General features: G+C 43.5%; 1 protein-coding gene across 3 annotated transcripts in view; it reads left to right on the top strand.

Annotated features, from left to right (window-relative positions):
- The window catches only part of TBC1D22B (TBC1 domain family member 22B), a 38,535-nt gene that overhangs the window by 2,128 nt on the left and 16,497 nt on the right, over positions 1-19,910 (top strand). For 2 of the 3 annotated variants that reach the window (XM_033152555.1, XM_033152556.1), the window contains exons 2-8: positions 1,292-1,348; positions 4,192-4,493; positions 6,130-6,309; positions 7,007-7,077; positions 8,132-8,260; positions 8,832-8,897; positions 13,338-13,452. In XM_033152555.1, coding sequence (XP_033008446.1) covers positions 1,292-1,348; positions 4,192-4,493; positions 6,130-6,309; positions 7,007-7,077; positions 8,132-8,260; positions 8,832-8,897; positions 13,338-13,452 — 920 coding nt within the window. The remainder of the gene's footprint in view (positions 1-1,291; positions 1,349-4,191; positions 4,494-6,129; positions 6,310-7,006; positions 7,078-8,131; positions 8,261-8,831; positions 8,898-13,337; positions 13,453-19,910) is intronic. The other variant, XM_033152557.1, reaches the window with a different exon arrangement.

Below are 19,910 nucleotides of genomic sequence, written 5' to 3'. Positions count from 1 at the left end.
CATTTTGCTGTTGCCATTGTTGGGAGTTTTGCTGTTACAACAATTGGGAGTTGTAAATCCATGCTGATCTACTTCAGATCTCTCAGTAGATCCTAATTTATCTTCTGCTCACCCCTGTGTTATATTGTTCACATGCTCTCTAACCTCATATTGACCGCGCAGTCCCAAGCCAGTTCACCACTGCGAGGCCTGTGGAATGCTTAGCTGGCTTTAAATCCTGCCAGGCTAGTTAATTATCTGTTTCTCCCTCTAATGTCATCCAGTTCTCTGCCTGTCAAACTCTATCAACTTTCTGGGGTAGTTTGGATGTATGGGAAAAGTACAACTTAAAGGTCTTGTAATACGTACTTGGGAAGAAAAGAAATAACAAACATTATTTCTGCAAGTGTGCTGGTGCCTCACTATTTTAGCTTTCTTATCTCATTGCCACATCCTGCTTGCTCACTTGTGTGTTGCTGCCTCTCTAAATCAAGATGTTGTTTCCACCTATAGCTAATTTAAACAGTGAAGTTGACTAAACCAGGTAAACCGGTTTTGGGAAAAGAAATGATCCAACTTGAACTTCAGCCCAACCAATGAACTTAAGCTTTATTCACTGATGTGTACGTTGCCTGCCAGTCAGTAGGCTGCTGTGATAGCTCAGGCCAATGGAAGGGGGAGGTGTGTGCACATACTCTTTTTATTTAAATAGCCTGTAGCCTATGTCTTGCCCTCTACCTATTTCTGTGTTCTGAAGCACATGTAGCTAGAAGATAATTGAAATGAGGGCTAAGTCCTGGGCCCATCTCCACATAGCTCCCCCCCAGCTCAGTTGTCTGAATTGTTTGTTAGGAGTACAGTTTTCCTAACCTGTGCAAGTAAAGTTGTTCTTGTGACCAATAGCCCTTACGACCCGTTCTTCACCCCATGTGCTGTATAATCCATGCTGAGAAGAACAAGCTCTAAGCTTGTATGTAGTCATGTGGCTTGGCCTCTGTTAAGTCTGCAAAGAATGATGGAGATATTTTGACTGGGGCCAGAGGGCAGAGGAAACTCTCAAAGAGCTGCTTATCGAAATGGGAAATCTTTCTCATGTGTGTTCTTTGGACTGGTCAAAGGGGATGCCAAGAAAAGAATTAGGAGGGTGGATTGTCAACATTGTTTTTGCTTTTCTAGGTAGCAGATTGTGTTTGTTCTGTGGTTTTGATACCTGGGAGTTATTGACGTTGCTTGTATGTGGCCCTTGATACATTCACTGCTGAGGCTAGAATACTTGCTCATGAATCACTTGAGTCTCTTGTTTCCCCTGCAGCATTCAACCTGTCTATGGAGCTCAGCATCCTCCACTGGATCCCCGGCTTACTAAAAAGTGAGTAGCTTCCCTTCTTCTCATCAGAGGGCAGACCTTTAGCACCCATCACCACATGGTGCTGCTTTGCCCTGGGAAGAAGTCTGTTTTGTCCGTCCAGTTATTTTGCTCTTTCCTATGGATTTCCAGCCTCCAAGGCCTCGGTTTAGTTGGTGATCACAGGAGCTATTGCAAAAAAGAGAAAAGTGGAATGGAGAAAAAGGGAGCTGCACCAAAAATGCTGAAAGTGAAATTTAATGGCTTAACATACACAGCTGTGTTGTTGGAATTTTACTAAGTTTTACTTACAGTAGACTCACTGAAATTAACATAGTCTGGAGAAGGCAAGGCTAAGGAGTAAACCCTATACAAATCTGGAGTGGAGTTCCCAAGACAGTTGGATGGCACCTTGTACACCTCCTTCCAGCCAAGCTGGTGTCAAACGTATTGCTCTGTGGGGTCTTGTCATCTGGGCAGCCCAGGATCTCCATACATACTGCCCAGGCTTGCACCCCAGGAAGGTCACTTAGGTGCTGCAAATGCAGCGGTTTGACGTCACCCGTGGAGATGCACTCCATTGTCTCTCGAGACAGATGGATGCCAACAACAAGTCATGTTCACTAATTTCAGTTGGTTTACTCAGAGCAAAACTTAATTGACTACCACCTAGTGTGCTGGAGCTTTGGTACCAAGAATTACAAACTACATGATGTCCTTTGTGAACTAAAACTCCAAGTAAGAACTTTTTAGAATAGGAGAACTTGCAAGTATTGCCTCAATGAAGGATGTTTTGTTTAAATGCCTTGGATACTATTTGGACCAATAAATTCCCCATCAGGCACCAGTTTGAGCTTTACCTGTTTTTTGGCCCTTGAGTGCTGGGCATGTAATGAGTTGGTGGCCCCATTATTAAGTCACTATGGGAAGGCATTCCCATCACAATTGTTGCTGCTATATCCCAAGGGATTCATGAGTCATGGATTCTAACCTCCTTGTCAGTCTCTAGAGGGGATTCTCCAAGGAGGAAAAAGAGGGCAAAGACTTTAATACTGCTATCCAAGCTATGCAGAGCCACCCTAGTTTATGTGTTGCTTGTTTTTATATATAAGCAATTGTGGCTGTTTAAGATTATAAATCTAACATGTGCCTTCCCCTGTGCTGAACATCTCGCTCTCATCATGCTACCGTGGAGCTTATAAATACATTGTTTCCTAAATCACAATGTTTGCTAATACTGATGCATTTTGATAGTGGTTTTCAACTGTTGACTATCACAATCCTATATTCATTCAAATAAATGCCACTCTAGCCCAGTCTGTTTGTTTCTGAATGGGGCCATTGCGAGATGAATATAAAATTACAGAACAACTTTGGAGCCATTTATCTATCATAGATTCTTCTTAGTTAGTGCCAGTTAAGATTTGGGGGGGGGTATCTTGGGAGTGGAGACCACTTCTCTGGGTATCTTGACTAAACCTTTGATGAGAATATGCTAGATTAATTGAGTCTGATCTTAAATTTCTATTGTTTTAAAGAGCGTATCCCCTTCCCACCTTGGGAGGTGGAGAAGGGGTTTCTGCAATCTGCCAATGAAGCCCTGTTCCAGGTGCCATCTCTTTCAGACATTAGATTGTTGTGCAGAGTTTATTCTGTGGTGGCCCCTGAATTCTGTAACACTCTCTCCATTGAGGTCTTGTTTTTAATTTGACTGCTGTTGATTTTAGTGATTAACTAGGGTAGGCTTAGTATTGTTGCATCTGAGTTCATTCAAGCCTCTTACGCAAATAGATTTTGTCCTGTTTTACTACTTCCCAGTGTGACTAAAATCCCCTTCCTCAGAAACATTACTTTATGAAAGTTTTACCACTTTCAAAGCACATCTCATGGGTCTGAAGATCTCACTGCTCTTTATGTGTTTGAATGTATGACTTATGCTCATTAATCTCTTTTCAGTGCCTATTTGGACTATATAAATATATAAATTTAAATTAGTGTTAATGAAACATTCTTAATGTCAGTTTCTACTGATGATATTTTATTATTTTTGATACATTTGCAAATAAAAATTTTAAGAAAAGGTGTAACTTGGATGTAAGTGGTCCCCTTCAACAAAGACATATTCAAGGAATAGCATTAGTTTTTCCGTATTGCCTTTGTCTGGCTTACCTCATGAACATGCTGTTCTTGACCAGGCTTTCTGAAGTAGTTTTGAGACATTTCCATTTGCTTTGTTCTCAGCTTCCCTCTTGGTCTCTTTAACCTTGCTGGAGTTCATGTGCTTTCTGAGTTTCTTGTTCTGACATGAACTTTCTCTTTATAGCCCAAGGACTTAGACTCATTTAATTGAGAACAAAGCAAATGCAGCTTATGAAAGAATAGTTGTGCCTGATTATGCCTCTCTTCTATATATATGTTAACCTGATAGCAAAGCAGTATGTTATTGTGGCTACTTTCAAATTGTATGCCTGCACTTTTGCTGTTCTCCAGGATTCCATACGTGCTCACTGAAGTTGAATGCAAGTACTTCAGACTGGCCAAGCAGTACTTCAGACTGGCAACCTTTCTTCATCAAGGCATTTGGCAGAAGCATTTCTCCTCACTGTCCCATGTGCCAAGACTGCAAAGCTCACTGGTTCAGACGTTGAACTTTGTACTTGATGGAGAGCTTATAGGAAGACTTTGCATTCCTTCTCTTTACCCTGACCAGACGAGAAAGGAACTGTACCATGGGATGGAGAAGTGGCAGTGGGCTTTGACCCGCAGAGGAAATGGAATCAAATAGGGCAAATTAGGCTATAGGCAGGGGAAGGTGAGATGCAGAGTTTGACCACATTGCAATAATGCCGGTTTCCTTTATTTTGTAGCTTCATCAAGGAACGGTCGAAGATCAGCGCGCTACCCATGAAGAATAAGAAGGCCAGCAGTTTTCACGAGTTTGCCCGTGACACCAGTGATGCCTGGGACATTGGGGACGATGAAGATGAGGACTTCCCATCTTTCCAGACTTTGAACTCTAAGGTGGCCAAGGCCACAGCAGCCCAGGTGCTGGAGAACCACAGCAGGCTGCGTGTGAAACCCGAGTGGCCCCAGGTGGCTCTGAGTGACGCACCAACCAATTGTAAGGTCATCAAGTCCAATAGTGAAGCCCAGCTGTCCAGAGCGCCTGGTAAGGGCTCCCTGGCCTTTTTACCCTATGTGATCTTGTCAAAGCTGTGTGGGTTCTACAGGTCTGCACAAGGGTCATTTTGGGAGTCAAGTGCAGAACTGAGCATTTTGAGGATCTTGAATTCTAGCCAAGAAATGTGGATAATCTCTCTCTTGTGGCTGAAAAAATAGTTTTGAATATGTGTGGTCAATTCCTGTTGACACCTTGAAAGCTGGTGAGGGGTTGAGTTAGTGCCTTATGGAGCTCCCTGTTTGCCTCATTTTAGCAGGAGCAGAATAAATTAATGCTGATAATATGTGACTTCTCTTGATTTTCATAACTCTCATTAGTGGACACTGTTGTTGGTTGGTTGCTGGGGTAGGTGAATCCTTCTTATTCAGCTAGTAGAAATTTGCTTTCGTTGGCAGAGACTATATAGGTTACCTTGGTATAGTTTTACAACACATATAACTTGGCAGAGTATGCACAGATCTGGTATACTCCCATGGGATAAAAGCCTAGTGTCCTGTCAAATCAGGCCCACTATTGGGCACAGTCCTTGTGTTACTCTTTTTGCAAGTGATTGGGGGCAAGCTTTCTATGAGTAAGCCTTCTTAGTTAACAACGAACCGATCTGAATAGGGTTTACTGGATGGGGGTGGGTGGGACCTAGAGCTTTGCACTGAGGACTTTGGAACAGGCATGCAAGACATACTCAAAATAGTTTAGATAATAAGGACCAGACCTTTTTGTGATGGTGCTAGCGGAGTAAGCAAAGCATGCTCTACTTTTTAGCTCTCAGAATGGGCCTTCCTATCACAGAACCACCACCAGATGGCTCCAGAGTCCATGTCTCAACTCCAGTTATCTGCTGGAAACTGACTGGCCACTTGGCATAGAGGTGTCAAAGGAATTTGGGATAGTAAACTGCCTTTGTGTTTTTCTGCTTCCTCCCATATGTGTTGAGTTGTCTGTCCAGCATGTTAAAAGAGGAAGGAAGGAAGGAGAGCATGAAAACTGGAGCAAAAGGATTGACCTTGAGGAGTTGATGGAAGGAGAGCAGTGAGAGCCTAGCTGTGTTTATTGTTGGAGGACAGGTCAGATGAATCTTTGCCTCAGTAATTATGCAACAAAAAAGGTCTCAGAGCCATCCATGCACACCACTGAGTGATGCCTATTTCGGATAATGTGGCATTTTCTTTTCACCACTGTTTATTAGCCCAGAAAAAGTGAGCAGAACTCCTGGGTCACTACTGTCCTGTGCTGCTAAAGCATTGTTCCAATGGAACTGAAAGTCCAAATATTCCATTAATGGTAGGAAATTCCTACCCAGGGATTCCCTCTGTTCCACAGAACGTGCAGTTGAAGCAGAGTAGTTGCCCAGCAGGAGTGCATGAGTTTATATTTCCTGCTCGTGGAGGTTGCATTTGTATCTTTTTAATAATAGCGTGGCAGGAAAAAGTTCAGTTGGTGAAGCTTCTGTCTCCATTCGGTGATGGGGGAGAAACTTCACAGGTGTGGAGCCTTTCTTTGTTGTGCATGTTTGTGAAGGTGTGCAGACCTTATTGGGAATGGTAGTGGATTCTGGAAGCTCCAGACAGTGCTTGCCGCTGCCCAGTATGCTCATGGCCTGATGGACCTCTTTAAACTCTTTTAGAGGATGCCTGTGTGCGCAACCCCCTCCACAAACAGCAATCCCTCCCACTCCGACCCATCATTCCGCTTGTTGCTCGCATCTCTGACCAAAACGCTTCAGGAGCTCCTCCCATGACGGTGCGTGAGAAAACTCGCTTGGAGAAATTCAGGCAGCTTCTGTCTAGTCACAACACCGATCTAGGTGAGTCCAGGCAACAAACTCCGAGGGTCCTGTTAGTTTTAGGGATACCACCAGAGGGGAGAAGTGTGTTCCCCATTTGGTATCTTTCTCTTGTTTAGAAGTAGTTTTGTGTTGAAACTGTATTCAATAACTAGGATAAATGTGATACTCATGTCATGTTTTGTTGAGCGGCTAATAAGCACTGCCTAAATTGGGAAGTCATCCCAGGCATTGCGGAATACAACTCCCATAATCGGAGTTAGGTATCATGGCATCTGCAGGGCACCATATTGGCTGCCCCTGGTTTAAAGAGGGGAGTGCGACTGAATCAATGGAATATATTTATTTTTTTAAAAAAACCTTTTCCGGTGCTCCAGGCTGCTTATGCCATGTATTTAGACCACAATTCTACACCCCTTTATCTGGGAGAAAGCTGTATTGTAATCAATGAGACTTACTTCTGGGTAGACACATATGGAATTGCAGTGCAAGTTACATAAATGTTTGATAAAAATACAATTAAAAACCTATAATTACAAAAAAGAAAGAAAAAAGGAATCATAGACACCATCACCATAGAAACCTACATATCTAGCAAAAAAGTCTTTCTCATGGGTCTGGAACCTGCCAAGCTGACAAGAGTTGCTTTTCCTCCCTAGTGTAGAAATGCCAGCCAAGATACTGCGTGTGAATAAACTTAACTGCTCTCCATTTACAGATGAATTGAGGAAATGCAGCTGGCCTGGGGTCCCCAGAGAGGTCCGGCCTGTGACGTGGCGACTTCTATCAGTGAGTGCTGCTTCCCTAAGCTGGGGCAACTTGTGTACATTTGCAATCTATAGAATACATACAAACAACAGAGCTGGACTCTAGGGAAACATGTCAGTTATACTAGGCCCTGGTTGAGTTCTTCAGGTCTTTTTCAGCCTAGACTCCTGAGATCCTTTAACTGGAGAGGAACGTCTCCCTCCCATAAACGTGAGAGAATAGTACCTTTTAAAAACTAGGCATAAAAGCAATGGAGACTTAGAAATAAGAGTTGCCTGTACATTGGGCTGGTTATACAGGTGAAACTCAAAAAATTAGAATACCGTGGAAAAGTCCATTTATGTAAGCAATTGTTTTCATTAGCTACTGGAGTTTAATATATGAGATAGATTCATGACATGCAAAGCGAGATATGTCAAGCCTTTATTTGTTATAATTGTGATGATTATGGTGTACAACTGATGAAAACCCCAAAGTTGAAATTGTTAATTTGGGGTTCTCATCAGCTGTACGCCATAATCATCACAATTGTAACAAATAAAGGCTTGACATATCTCGCTTTGCATGTCATGAGTCTATCTCATATATTAGTTTCGCCTTTTAAGTTGAATTACTGAAAGAAACGAACCTTTCCACGATATTCAGATTTTTCGAGTTTCGCCTGTACCTGGAAAAAACAAACATGCTGCTGGATTCCAGAAAGCCACTTCTGCAAAAAGTGAGATGTGATGATTGGCTTCAGAAACATTTTTTTTTTTTTTGTAGCAGCAAGTGTTAAAACTAAGGTTGTTGGATTCCATGCAAGGTAGCCTTGACTGCCCCTAAGAGTGATGGGGAGATTTTGGCAGGTGCCACTTCTTCCACCACACTTGGATGGAAGGACTTGCCTTTTGTTTAACCTTCTATGAGATTCTTACAGGGCTCCAACTTTTCTTTTACTGAATCCTGCACTCCTGGTTGGAACAGTTCTCCTGCAAACTACTTTCAAGCATGCATGTGTGTAGGGCAGTTGAGGACTTTGAACACAGCAGAGGAAAAGGAGACTTGCCTTGACAGGCTTTTCTTTCTCCTACAGGGTTACCTCCCTGCCAGCATGGAGCGAAGAAAGCTGACTTTGCAACGCAAACGAGAAGAGTATTTTGGTTTCATTGAGCAGTATTACGACTCCAGAAATGAGGAGCACCATCAAGATACATACCGGCAGGTACCCAGCCCCCTACTTCCTGCTGCCTGCCCTTTCTGTCGCGTAGCATCTGGGGTACATTAGGATTCCATGGCACAGGGCATAGTCATTCCACTAACAGTGGCAACAGTGTGCTTTTTACCTGTAACCCCGTCTCTTACTGTGGCTGACCCATCGTACACAAAACAGTGTTTGTGGGTGTTAGTGGTCAGAAGTGAGCAGATGTTAACTCTTGACCTGCCAAGAGATCTTAGAGAAAAAAAATAAAATATACCCAGGTATTTGAAGTTGCCTTTAAAAGATGTTCTGCTCTCAGGCATTCCATACACTCTGCTTTGTGTTCTAAATGCAACCTCTGTTGAAAGGATTGTGGCTGACAGGCTAGCATGTTCTTTTTTTATTATTAAAGAAGGAAGAGCAAAACAGTTCTTTGGGATTTCTGAATGAGTCAATATCGCCTCTTCCATCTTAAGTTATAGTCCTGCTTTGGCTTGAGCCATAGAAATATTGCCTCTAGTGTTGCAGTTGTGCTGATCAGCTTGGCAACCATTAATGTTCTCTGATACATATATATTTTACAATTGTCTTTCAGATCCATATAGACATTCCACGGACAAACCCCCTCATCCCTCTGTTCCAGCAACCACTAGTACAGGAGGTAAAAGGGGCCTTTTCTTTTTAGCTTTCCTGCAGTGTGAGTTGCCAGCTTGTGTTGATGGTTAGGAGTGGCTTCCTGAGGAAGTTTCTCCTGCCCCCCCCCAAATCTGGCATTTCCCCCCAGAGTCAGCTGCTTTCTGCTGTATGCATGGGCTTTTCTAAACTAGAAAGTCATAGCTGATTTCAACCTCAGCAGTGAAATTTTGGACATTTCATTCCAAAAGCAGAGTTGCCACCCATTTCTTAATTTGGTATCTTGTGCAAATTCTGTGCTCAAGCTGGAATCTCAGATCAAATGCAAGTTTATTTTGCAGGAGCAAGCTCAGTTTGCATGTTTTACTCACAATTCCCTAGGGGTGGCAGGAACTGCCCTTTCCTGCAAGATCCACCCTGTCTGGAAACGACAGAACTAGACTTTAGAGGTGATGCGTGGCTGTTCCTGAGATTCAGCCCTGAATTTTATTTTCCCTCTCTTTGGTAATATATGGTAATTTAAAATATGTGACAAGACTTTCCCCCATTATTTTTTCTTATCCCCCTACACGTCATTGGATGCTGGTTGCAGGGATGTAGAAACAACATGGTGACAGCATGTCATATACAGTATCTTGTGTTACTAGATCAGGCATCCCCAAACTGCGGCCCTCCAGGTGTTTTGGCCTACAACTCCCATGATCCCTAGCTAACAGGACCAGTGGTCAGGGATGATGGGAATTGTAGTCGAAAACATCTGGAGGGCCGAAGTTTGGGGATGCCTGTACTAGATGATGCAGGGAACAGAGGCGGGAAAAATGTGGGACTGCTGTTTCCATCTGCAGGTATGCAGTACCCATAATGTGTAATTCTGGGCTCAATTTCATAAGACTCCACAATTTGAGTTGATATCTCCTTAGGAACAGAGACTGCCAGCCTGTTGCGCCAAGTGCGCTTATGGCAAGAGATCATCTCAGTCCCAAAGGCACACTATCGGTGTGTGTGTTGCAGAGTTGTGCATGAAGTTTCGCAGCAACAATGTGACTTGCCAAAGGCTAAACAGTTTGTTAGTGGCAGAGCCAGGAATGAGCTACAGCTTCTGTCTGAACCAGACAGAATTTCAGGAATTAATAATGAAAACTGACTTTTGCAGTATAGCTCAAAATCCTTTGACTGACCTAATCCTGTTGAATATTTACTGATGCTTGCAGAGCATGCCAGTTCAGTCAAGTCTGAGTGGGCTTAATCCAAGTCCCTTCTGCATAGCGGAGAGGCAGGGTTTGCAAAGAACCGGTAATTGACTGATGTTGGAGTTTATGAAAATTGATGTCTAAAGCCACAGGCCCTGCTATCATGCAAGCTTGATTCACATTTTCTGGTTTTTGGAGCACAGAAGCCCACAGTGTGTCCCATGGGGGGGGGGGGGGACACAACAAAGTCCTGTGCTGTTGTCTTGAAATTAATAGGTTCATGACTGTTCTGAGTTACATTGTCATTGCTACTGTAATATGGCTTGTTTGCTGGGGTGTGCCTCCTTTCTCCTTCTAGCGGACAATGGCTCATAGATTGTGGGTTAAAGCATTGTTCAGCCTGAAACCTAGAATACTTCATTGTTAACGTAGGTGGTAGTGCTGTAAAGCAAACTGTCATGCTCAGAGTATGATTAACGAGAGCTGTCTATTGTAATTGTGCTGAACACCATTGCAGACCAATCTGCTAAACTGTAAAATGAATATATGCAGGCTCCTTAAAGGATCCCCCCCCCAAGAAATGTATGCCCAAGGTAATGAGGGTGGCACCCATCCTTATAATAGTTTTGCAAAAATTTTTTGCAACTAGTGGCAAATGCCCTCCGGATCTGTTCTCTTGTGTTTTGTTAGAGGACAAGTCTTCAAATCTGACATTTTGCTTGCCGGCAAATTTCAATCATAGTGGATGCAAATGTAATGAGGTGCTCCAGCCAGCAGCCCACCAGTGTTCTGAAGGCAGGGCTCCTCAACTTTTGGAAGTGCACATGTAGGAATTGTATGGAACTTCAATCATAGCTTAGGTTCTTATGGATTTCAGCTTTCTTAAGTGAAGAACAGCATGTTCCTTGTCCATTGTTGTGGATATAATGTTTCAAAAACATGCAGGCCAAGGCAACTAAAAACAAGAAGAAAAGAAAATCCCCACCACTTCCAGTGTTCCGAATGCACACCTTGTATGGCTGCTAGTTCCCCATTGTAGCTCCTTACGTTCCATTATCCATAACACTTACTGCTCCTTAGCCATGCCTGATTCCTGCCATTACAGCAGCTCAGAATAAAGCATACAAAAAGAACATCTTCAGGTTTAGGTGTAATAACTTTTGCAAGCTTTTTGTAACTTTGCTGTGATTCGTTCTCACTTGAATGACCTGTTTTCTTTGAAGAACTTGGACTTGTGTTTCTTGACACATGTGGTAGCAGAAGACTAAGGGTTGTATCCATCATAGTGCCAATGAGATAACGCCACCAGTACAACAAATTACTGCTTACCCAACAAAACAATCTCCCCTCTCCTCTCCCTCTGCACTGTCTTGGGGGTTCTCCTGAAGTCCCATTGTGATGGTTTCTGCTAACACAGTGAGTTACATGAATACAGTACGGCCCTAAATATTTTGGCAGTGATTTGGTAAGGCTGACTTGCATGCTAGAGGAGGGTGTAGTGTGTTGTACTGGGAACACTGGGCTATTACCAGGGCAGACTTTTTATTTACTGGACATTATTTCTCTGACAGCAGCTCTCCAGGGTTTCAGGCAGAGGTATTTCCCACTACCTGCTTACCTGATCCTTTTTTTTTAAACTGGAGGTACCAGTGACTGACTCAGTGGCAGATCACAGTGGCATGAAGTCATTTCTCTAGTTTAACCATCTCTCAAGATATTTTCTGCAACAGGGTGGTTTGAATTATAGAAAAATGTGGCATGTTATGTTTAGCAAAGTCAGAGGGAGGAAGCCTAGATAGTGGGTGGATTCAGCTTTTGAATCTTGTAAGTGGAAACCAGAACGAGGGCTCCCACTAGTGCAACAGGGCTCCCCCCTCCTCCTGTGTCCCTAGCAGCCCCTGAGATTGGCTCTGTGGGTGTCAGAGAACCCCAGAGCAACATGCAGGGGGAAAGAGGAGGGGACCATTCCATCTGGCAAGCTGTAGCACTGATGGAACGCTTGCCGTGGTGCTATGTTGAATTCCTCCCAGTTCCACCTACTAGAAGCACCCTTTAACTAGTTTTGGCAAAGCATATTTAGCAAACTAATCCATCCAAAAGCTGTAAGGTCTGGCAGCTAAAAGCTGCTCCAGTTGCTGGGCTACGAATAAAACTGCACTTTGAAATCCTGTTTATCCATGGCATTTTTCCTTATGCAAACGGGGATGAACCTGTTGCAAGTGCTTCCAGCTGGAGCATGAGGTCTCAAATAGCCTGTAATTTGGGTAACATCTCACTTGTTCCCTTTAAGCAAGACCACAGATACGAAGGAGATCTTGAAGAGAATCAAATAAATGAAAGCTGGCAAAAACAAAACAAAACTGTGTGGCATTGTGTCAGGGCAATTTTTATTCTACATATGCTTGTCACCCTGGGATCCTATGGGATAAAGGGTAGCTTATGAATATCAATAAATAGAAGAGCCTACCTCCCTTTTTACTCTGTGCTTGGATGAACTGCTGCCTGTATGTTTCTCTTTCTTTTTTGTTTTAAGAGATGGGAACTTACAGTGCTTTCTTTATACAGAACTGAAAGTTTAAATCTTTGGGAGGGGCACAGGGCTTCCTTTCCTCCCCGTGGCTACAGTTATTTTGGGGAGAAAGGGAAGTAAAACAACTTCTGGCCTACCATCTGCCACTATGTGAACATGGTGAAAGCAAAGTTAGATAATCCTGAGACTGCATCTCGTTCCCCTCTGTTTTGATGGCAGAGCAATAAACGCAAACATCTTTCTGCAGTTGTTTTCAGGGCAGAGAGCTCTCATGTAATGGATGGCAATTCTGACTTCCCACTGGCTACATGCAGCATCTTATGCTGATTCATGTATATCCTGGCTGGCAAGCCCCCGACATGAAGGTGCTACCTGGCTACCCAAGCAATCTTTCTGCCCCCCTGCAAAGATCCCAGCAGTTTGAGTGGAAGTGGCAAAAAAAGAAGCAACAACCCTGGGGGGTGTCCGTGCACGCATGTGGGAGTTTAAGATGGTCATACCCAACACTGGTATGTGGTTTTTGGAGAGTTCACCCAAGAGTACATGTGGTTCTTAGGCCCCCAAAAGTGTAGCCACTCTGGTTGTAGTCTATACTTCATGCTGGGTCTCTCTGCACCTTAGGCTGTGTGCATTTCTAACTCTTTATCACACACTCTCCCCCCCCCCTTGTGCTTGTCAGCCTTTCCACTTCTGTCTTTCCCCTGGGCATGGCTAACTTGAGCACCTGGCTTTCCTTCTTCCTCTCTAGATCTTTGAACGAATCCTGTTTATCTGGGCCATCCGACACCCAGCCAGCGGCTACGTGCAGGGGATTAACGACCTGGTCACTCCATTTTTTGTCGTGTTCCTCTCTGAATATGTTGGTAAGCGATGCTGGATGGCTGCAATGTGCTCTTAGTGCTTGCTGATGAATACTCAAATTGTCATCATTGGGTAAGCTCTGTTATGCCAGAACTGCTTTGCTGTTGGCTGCTGTAGAAGCTAGTAGTGCATATTAATCTGTTCTCACTTCTGCCCTGGATTGGCTTTCGTCAGTTGCATACTGTGCTTAACAGTGAAAACAGCTATGGTTTTGAATGCATTTCTAACTGGGATTTCTAGAAGGGCAAAACAAGCCATTAGTGTCCAAAATGCCACTAAGAGTAATAGCTAAGCTGTGTCAAAAACATTTAAATACTTTGCCAAGGATGTCAGCATCTTTCAATCAGGATGCATTATGCATTGAAACGCCTGCATTTCTGTGGACCAAGGCAAGCCGTTCTCATTCTCCTGTAATTTTTAGAAAGCTGACAAAATGACATAATGGCCAAGATTATTTTTCATACTTAACGGTATACACCTCTCATACTTTCATCCCAGGCATTTTTATATTGTGACACCTGTAGATGTTAACCCATTTTGTCTTGTACAACCACCTCATATGGTAAGCCAGTTACCATGATCTGGCTTAGGAGCAGAATGTGTTGTCTGCTCCCCCCCAAAAAAACCCCCCAATTAAAGCAATGTTTTTTAAATGGTTTGAAGGGGGGCCTTCCTATACACTTAATCTTCAGGACCCACTTGTGTACTACTAACACCGCCTTTTGAACCTTGCCTTCACATTCTGTTGCAGAAGCAACAAAAGAACAACATAATGTCTGTAGTTAACATCCATTTTCAATGCTAAAATCATTTTTAATGTTAAATCTAGAGATGTAGGTATTTGAATAGAATTTATACTTTTCAACCACCAACAGGATCCTAATACATAAAAGTGTGTGCATGAATATATATTTGGGTTTTGTTGGTGATGGAATTATTTTGTGGGGACCCTTATTGCGTTAAGAATTGTATCCTAAAATTTAAGCATGACGTGAAGGAAAGGAGTGAATGAGCCTGTCTTGTAACATGACTTGCCCCATACATGCCCATTCGACGGCTTTGATCTGTGACACTTGCACCTTTACAAGTGTCACAGAATGTTCGTTCTGCATTTATGAGGACTCTTAATTTTTAGCATGGCAGCAGCTGTGCTTTGGGACTCCCTGCCTGTTGACATTAGGCAGGCATCCTTGCTATATTGTCTTTGATGCCTACTGAAAACGTCTTTATTTCAGCAGGCCTACCCAGATATATTATCAAATTACCTATATTTGTTTTGAAAGATTTACTGGTTTTACCTCTCTGTATCAGTGATAATTAGTTTATATCTATTTACTTTTTAAGTTTTGCGAGTTTTAGCTGGGTTTTATCTAAAATTATATTATGTACACCATTTAAAGAACTCTTTGCTTATGTGATGCGTGAAGCTTTCTAAATACAATTTAGAAATAAGTTAAAGAGGTTGCATAGTAGTAATTATTTTTGGGAGGGGGAAAACCTCTGGAAATGAAGGAGAACCTCCATGTTGTGTGACTCACCTACAGCACATTGGAACCTACCTACCCACCTGTGGCTTGGGCTCCTCAGTTTGAGAATTTCTGCTTTAAAGGCTTGAGGGTAGGAACTCTGGATTGGGTTTTGCATCTGTAGCAAGGAGCTGGCTAAGAAATACTGGGACAACAAAGCCATGCTAGACTGGTACTCTTGCCCCTTTTGGGCTCGACCATGCAAGCCGTTCCCTGCACTTTTGCTTGCGGGGCTTCTCTTTGACATGCTAGTCTTGATAGGTGTCATGAACCACATTCTGTTGCACATGACAGACTAGACTTTTATAACCTGGAAACCCAATTTCTGTAGCTTCACAGTGAGAGCAATAAATTACTTATTTTTCAAATATTGTGCAAACATCTGAGCACAAATAGGCATCGCTAGTGATATAAATGTGGATACTAAAAACATCTTCAGGTTTTCATTATGTTCTTTCCTCCCTGTTTTTTATATTTTCATGCTGACTTCACTCATTCCGAATTCAGGGATGAGTAACTCTTAACTATCCAGATGTTGTTTGACTCCCATCAGCTCCAGCAAACACGACCAATTGTGAGGATTGATGGGAGTTGTAGTCCAGCAACATCTGCAGAGCCTCAGGTTCCTCATCCCTGGTATAGATGTTGAGAAGCATGGGAGACAAGATAGAACAGTATGGAACCCATAGCATTAATCCAAGCAGTATCCACTCAGCACCACCTTCTGGAATCAGCATTCCATATATAAATGGAACCAGTGGAACACTATGCTGCCAGGACCCAACCTGGAGAGCCCGTCTAGAGGGATATTCAGCTGCCAAGAGGCCCAGAAGAATTAGCAGTCACATTCTCCTTGTCTCTCTCCCAGTTTGGTCATCATTAAGTAACCCAAGCCTTTCTGTGCCTGATCCGGGCCTGAAACCAGATTGATTCTGTTGATCCATTTTATTCTCATGTGGAGTTCCATGCGTAGCATCAGAAGAATTCAAACTATTGCTCCTAAGTTCTAAATACCAGCCGCTTCCCTGGAGCTCACAGTAGCAACTTTTTCATTTCTTTTTTCTTTTGGCTACTCTTGCCTGTAACAGGCTTCCTTAAATAGCTGCTTCTTATCTGTGGTTTGAGCTGTTTCTGTACACATCCATCCCCTAATGGCACAGCCTGTAGCATAGATGGCTGAGTCAGCAAGCCAGCAGGATCTCCCCGGGGAAGCATTTTGTGTGGGAAATGACTGCTTTGTTTGGAGGCAGGAGTTCTTAAGCCCTTATCTCCAAATAAACTCGTGCTTATGCATTTGTGCTGACACCTGTGCTTCTTAATATTGGATTTGCCGTCTCTCATAGCATCTCTCCTCAGCAATGCATTAACCTTGGTCTGCCAGGTCACTGTCACTCATTAACCCCCCCCCCCCACTGCTGGGGGTAAGTGTTGTGTTCCCAGCTGATGTCCTCAGCCGATTATTGTGATTGATTGAGAAGTGTCTCACAGAAAGGTCTGCTTCTCAATACATGTGTCTGACCAACTGGTTGCTTTTTTGGGGGGGGGGAACAGTCATTCAGGAGCCATACAAGGAGTTTGAAGCACATGCAGCTGGGCAACACGGTTCAGTTGACAGAAGATGGCATTTTGGAAAGCACCCAAAGATAATTGGTTGCTGTGGAGCTTTTATCAGTGAGATACTCTGCATTGAGAACTGGGCACATCTGGATGCCCTCTTCCAAAAAGGACCGGAGAAGGTCTGGAACAAGGCAATGGAGCCGTAGTCCTTAGACACGACACACTGAAAGGATTCTAGGAAGTTCTGCCCTACAATATAGACAAGTGGTCATGGCTGCTTTCACCTTTCTGAAATTGCCTTTCCATGATTCCTAGTGAGTCGCCTGACCACTGACCTGCAGCAAACTCTGTCCCCTGTGCATTTCCTCTTTCTCTTGTATGCTGCCTCTTCCAAAGGTGAACACCATTTGCTTGCTGCACAAGCCCAGCTGTCTTTGTGAGATGGCAGAGCACTTCTGGGCCTTTGCCAGGGACAGATCTATATATGGAGTGTCTGATGCTCCCGTCAGATCAATGGTTTTAGCCGAAGATTGCTGAGCACTGCTTGTTTTAGCTAGTGCTGTCTGACAGAATGGCTTATGGGAGTTGTCAGGGCTGCAGATGCAGAGGATATTTAGCATCCTACAGGTTGAGCTAGTGCAGGCTGCCAAAGGTCCTAAACCGGCAGGATAGTGGTCATTTGGAAGAGATTTTAGGGTTGCCTTAAAGAGGCATATACAAGTGATCTCCAGCACAGACAGCATCTTGCCCAGCAAAAGCAAGGTAGGCCTGCTGGGATATGTGTGTGTTGGTGGGAATCAAGGACTTGAGTTAATGGGCATTAAAATGGCAAATGGTAATTCACTATAGGGATTGTTTAAAAAGGGATTTACAACAAAAGTGGCAATATCACTATGCAAACCTATGTTGAGGCCACACTTTAAATGCTGTGTGCAGTTCTGATTTCCTCACCTCAAAAAGGATCATGTAGTGTAGGAAAGGGGGCACAGAAGGACAAAAAAAATGAGCAGGAGATTGCAGCAATTCGCTTTTGACGAAAGGTTGCAGCATTTGGGGCTTCTTAATTTAGAGAAAAGGTGACTTAAGAGTCAACATGATAGAGGTGCATAAGATTAGTCATGGTGTGGAGAAAATGGATAGGGAGATGTTATTCTCCCTCTCTCTTAATACTGGACGCCAGGGTCATTCAGTAAAGCCAAATCTTGGAGGATTCATGACCAAAATATAGGAAACTATGACATACGTTCCCACAATATGCAGTGATGGCTGCCAACTTTTATGGCTTTGAAAGATGATCAGACAGAATTGTGGAGCATAAGGCCACCAATGGATACCAGCCATAACTGTTTTACCTCTATTGTTGGAGGCAGAATGCATCTGAATAACAAGTGTGAAGAGTGCTATTGCACTCGGCTCCTGCTTGTGGGCTTCCCATAGGCATCTTGTTGACCGTTGTGCGGACAGGATGCTGAACTATAAATGACTCTTGGGCCTGATCCAGCAGGGTTCTTTGTATGTCTTAAAATGTGCCTAAATGTAACACTCACTTAATTCAGCTGTCTAATCCTTGGAGAAAAGTACAAAATGTCCAGGTTTTCTTCCCCCAAAGCAACAATTCAAAGAATCAGGACTCTCTTAATGCCCTTTTAAATTACAATAATTAAATGCCAGTGCAGTTAAAAATTAACGGCTTTTTGTGTGTGGTCCATGTTCCCCTGACTCCAGATCCCATAAATTCTCCAATGTCTCTATAAAAAAGGAACATTTGTGACTGCGCAAGATGCAAGAATGTAAAAGAGAAGTTTTTTTTTTAAAAAAATTCCCCAGTCAAAGTACTATAAAGAAGAGAAAGTTGCATTGATTCAATCTTTTGTTTTTGGGTGGGGTGGGGGGAAGCTGAGGGACATTGTAGTGTATAGGAATTACTTCCTGTAAGAAGAAGAAGAAGAAGAAGAAGAGTTTGGATTTGATATCCCGCTTTTCACTACCCGAAGGAGTCTCAAAGCGGCTAACATTCTCCTTTCCCTTCCTCCCCCACAACAAACACTCTGTGAGGTGAGTGGGGCTGAGAGACTTCAGAGAAGTGTGACTAGCCCAAGGTCACCCAGCAGCTGCATGTGGAGGAGCGGAGACACGAACCCGGTTCCCCAGATAACGAGTCTACCGCTCTTAACCACTACACCACACAGGCTCTCCTGTAATGCATTTCTGCCCTCATTGATACTTCCAGTTTGCTCTAACTACCTAATTGTGTCTATAATTAGAAACTGAGCACTCTTAAATTACATTTGAAAAGTAAAATTCTACTGTCCTTTCCCTCTTTCTGGTGCCTTAGTTGGCCTAACTTATCTGCTGCTGGTGTACAGGACAGGTATTAATACTGGAATGACAGCTTGCCTGCCTGTATAGCTGTCTCGGTTCCTGCCCATCTGGCAACATCCTGAGCCATCACTTTTGTTCAGCACTTTTGTGCTGAACTGAAAGTAAACAAAGCCATCTGAGTCGATGCCTTCAAAATGGAAAGATCATTTTAAAAACAACATACGTATTTGTGGCGATGTCATGGTCTAAATGAGCAGTGGATGCGTTCCCAGTAAGGCAGGAAGAAGTACAGTACAACCTTTCTTTGCCAATGCCCTGTGGGTGTTAGAAAGCACTGGCAGGCAGAACCATGAGCTGGGCTCTGGTTCTGGTGTCAGTTAACTCCACTTGCTAGTTCCCAGTATGGTCTTTGGGCTTGTTGGTTGAATCCTAGTCCAAAGAGCTTTCCTCTCCCCGGCAGCCACATACATTGTGAGCCAGAGATGCGGATACTAATTTTCTCCTAACCTGGCTGCAGCGTGCCCTGGGATGTGGTGTCAATCATAGCCCCATTAGACACTTCTTCATGCCAGCCTCGAGTGACTGCTGCAAAGCTGTTGGCTGCCTTTCAGTTCCTGTCGGAGCCATATGTTGGATATCCAGGTTCTTTATGTGGGACCTGTCGAAGGTTCTTACAGAACAGATGTTCGTGTTGAGCAATATGCTTGAGAGAATTTTCCAAAGCTCCTCATTTGCCGGGACTCTTGGCTCAGGTTTTTCAATGCTGATTGTGCTCTTTGCACTGATGGCCTCTGTTGGGGAGTGGGGAGCTCAGATGGAAGTGAACTGCAGCATTTGTCTGTCTTCCATAAACATCATGTCACTACTTTCAGATTTCACACCGAAACATGGTGGTATTATTTATCATGAATAAGGCATCTAAGTGCTGGGTGGAGATTGGAAGGTGAAGGCAGTCCCTGCCTGCAGACTTGCAATCTAAAAGACACAATACAAAAGAGGTAGAAGCAAGCAAATTGAGGCAACCTGTTCTGAAAGTAACAAACGTTAGCCAGTAG

This window comes from Lacerta agilis, chromosome 6 (genome assembly GCF_009819535.1).
Source record: "Lacerta agilis isolate rLacAgi1 chromosome 6, rLacAgi1.pri, whole genome shotgun sequence".
NCBI classification, from domain to species: Eukaryota; Metazoa; Chordata; class Lepidosauria; order Squamata; family Lacertidae; genus Lacerta; species Lacerta agilis.
Note: the sequence above shows the minus strand (reverse complement) of the source record. Positions and strands in the feature narration are given on the sequence as shown.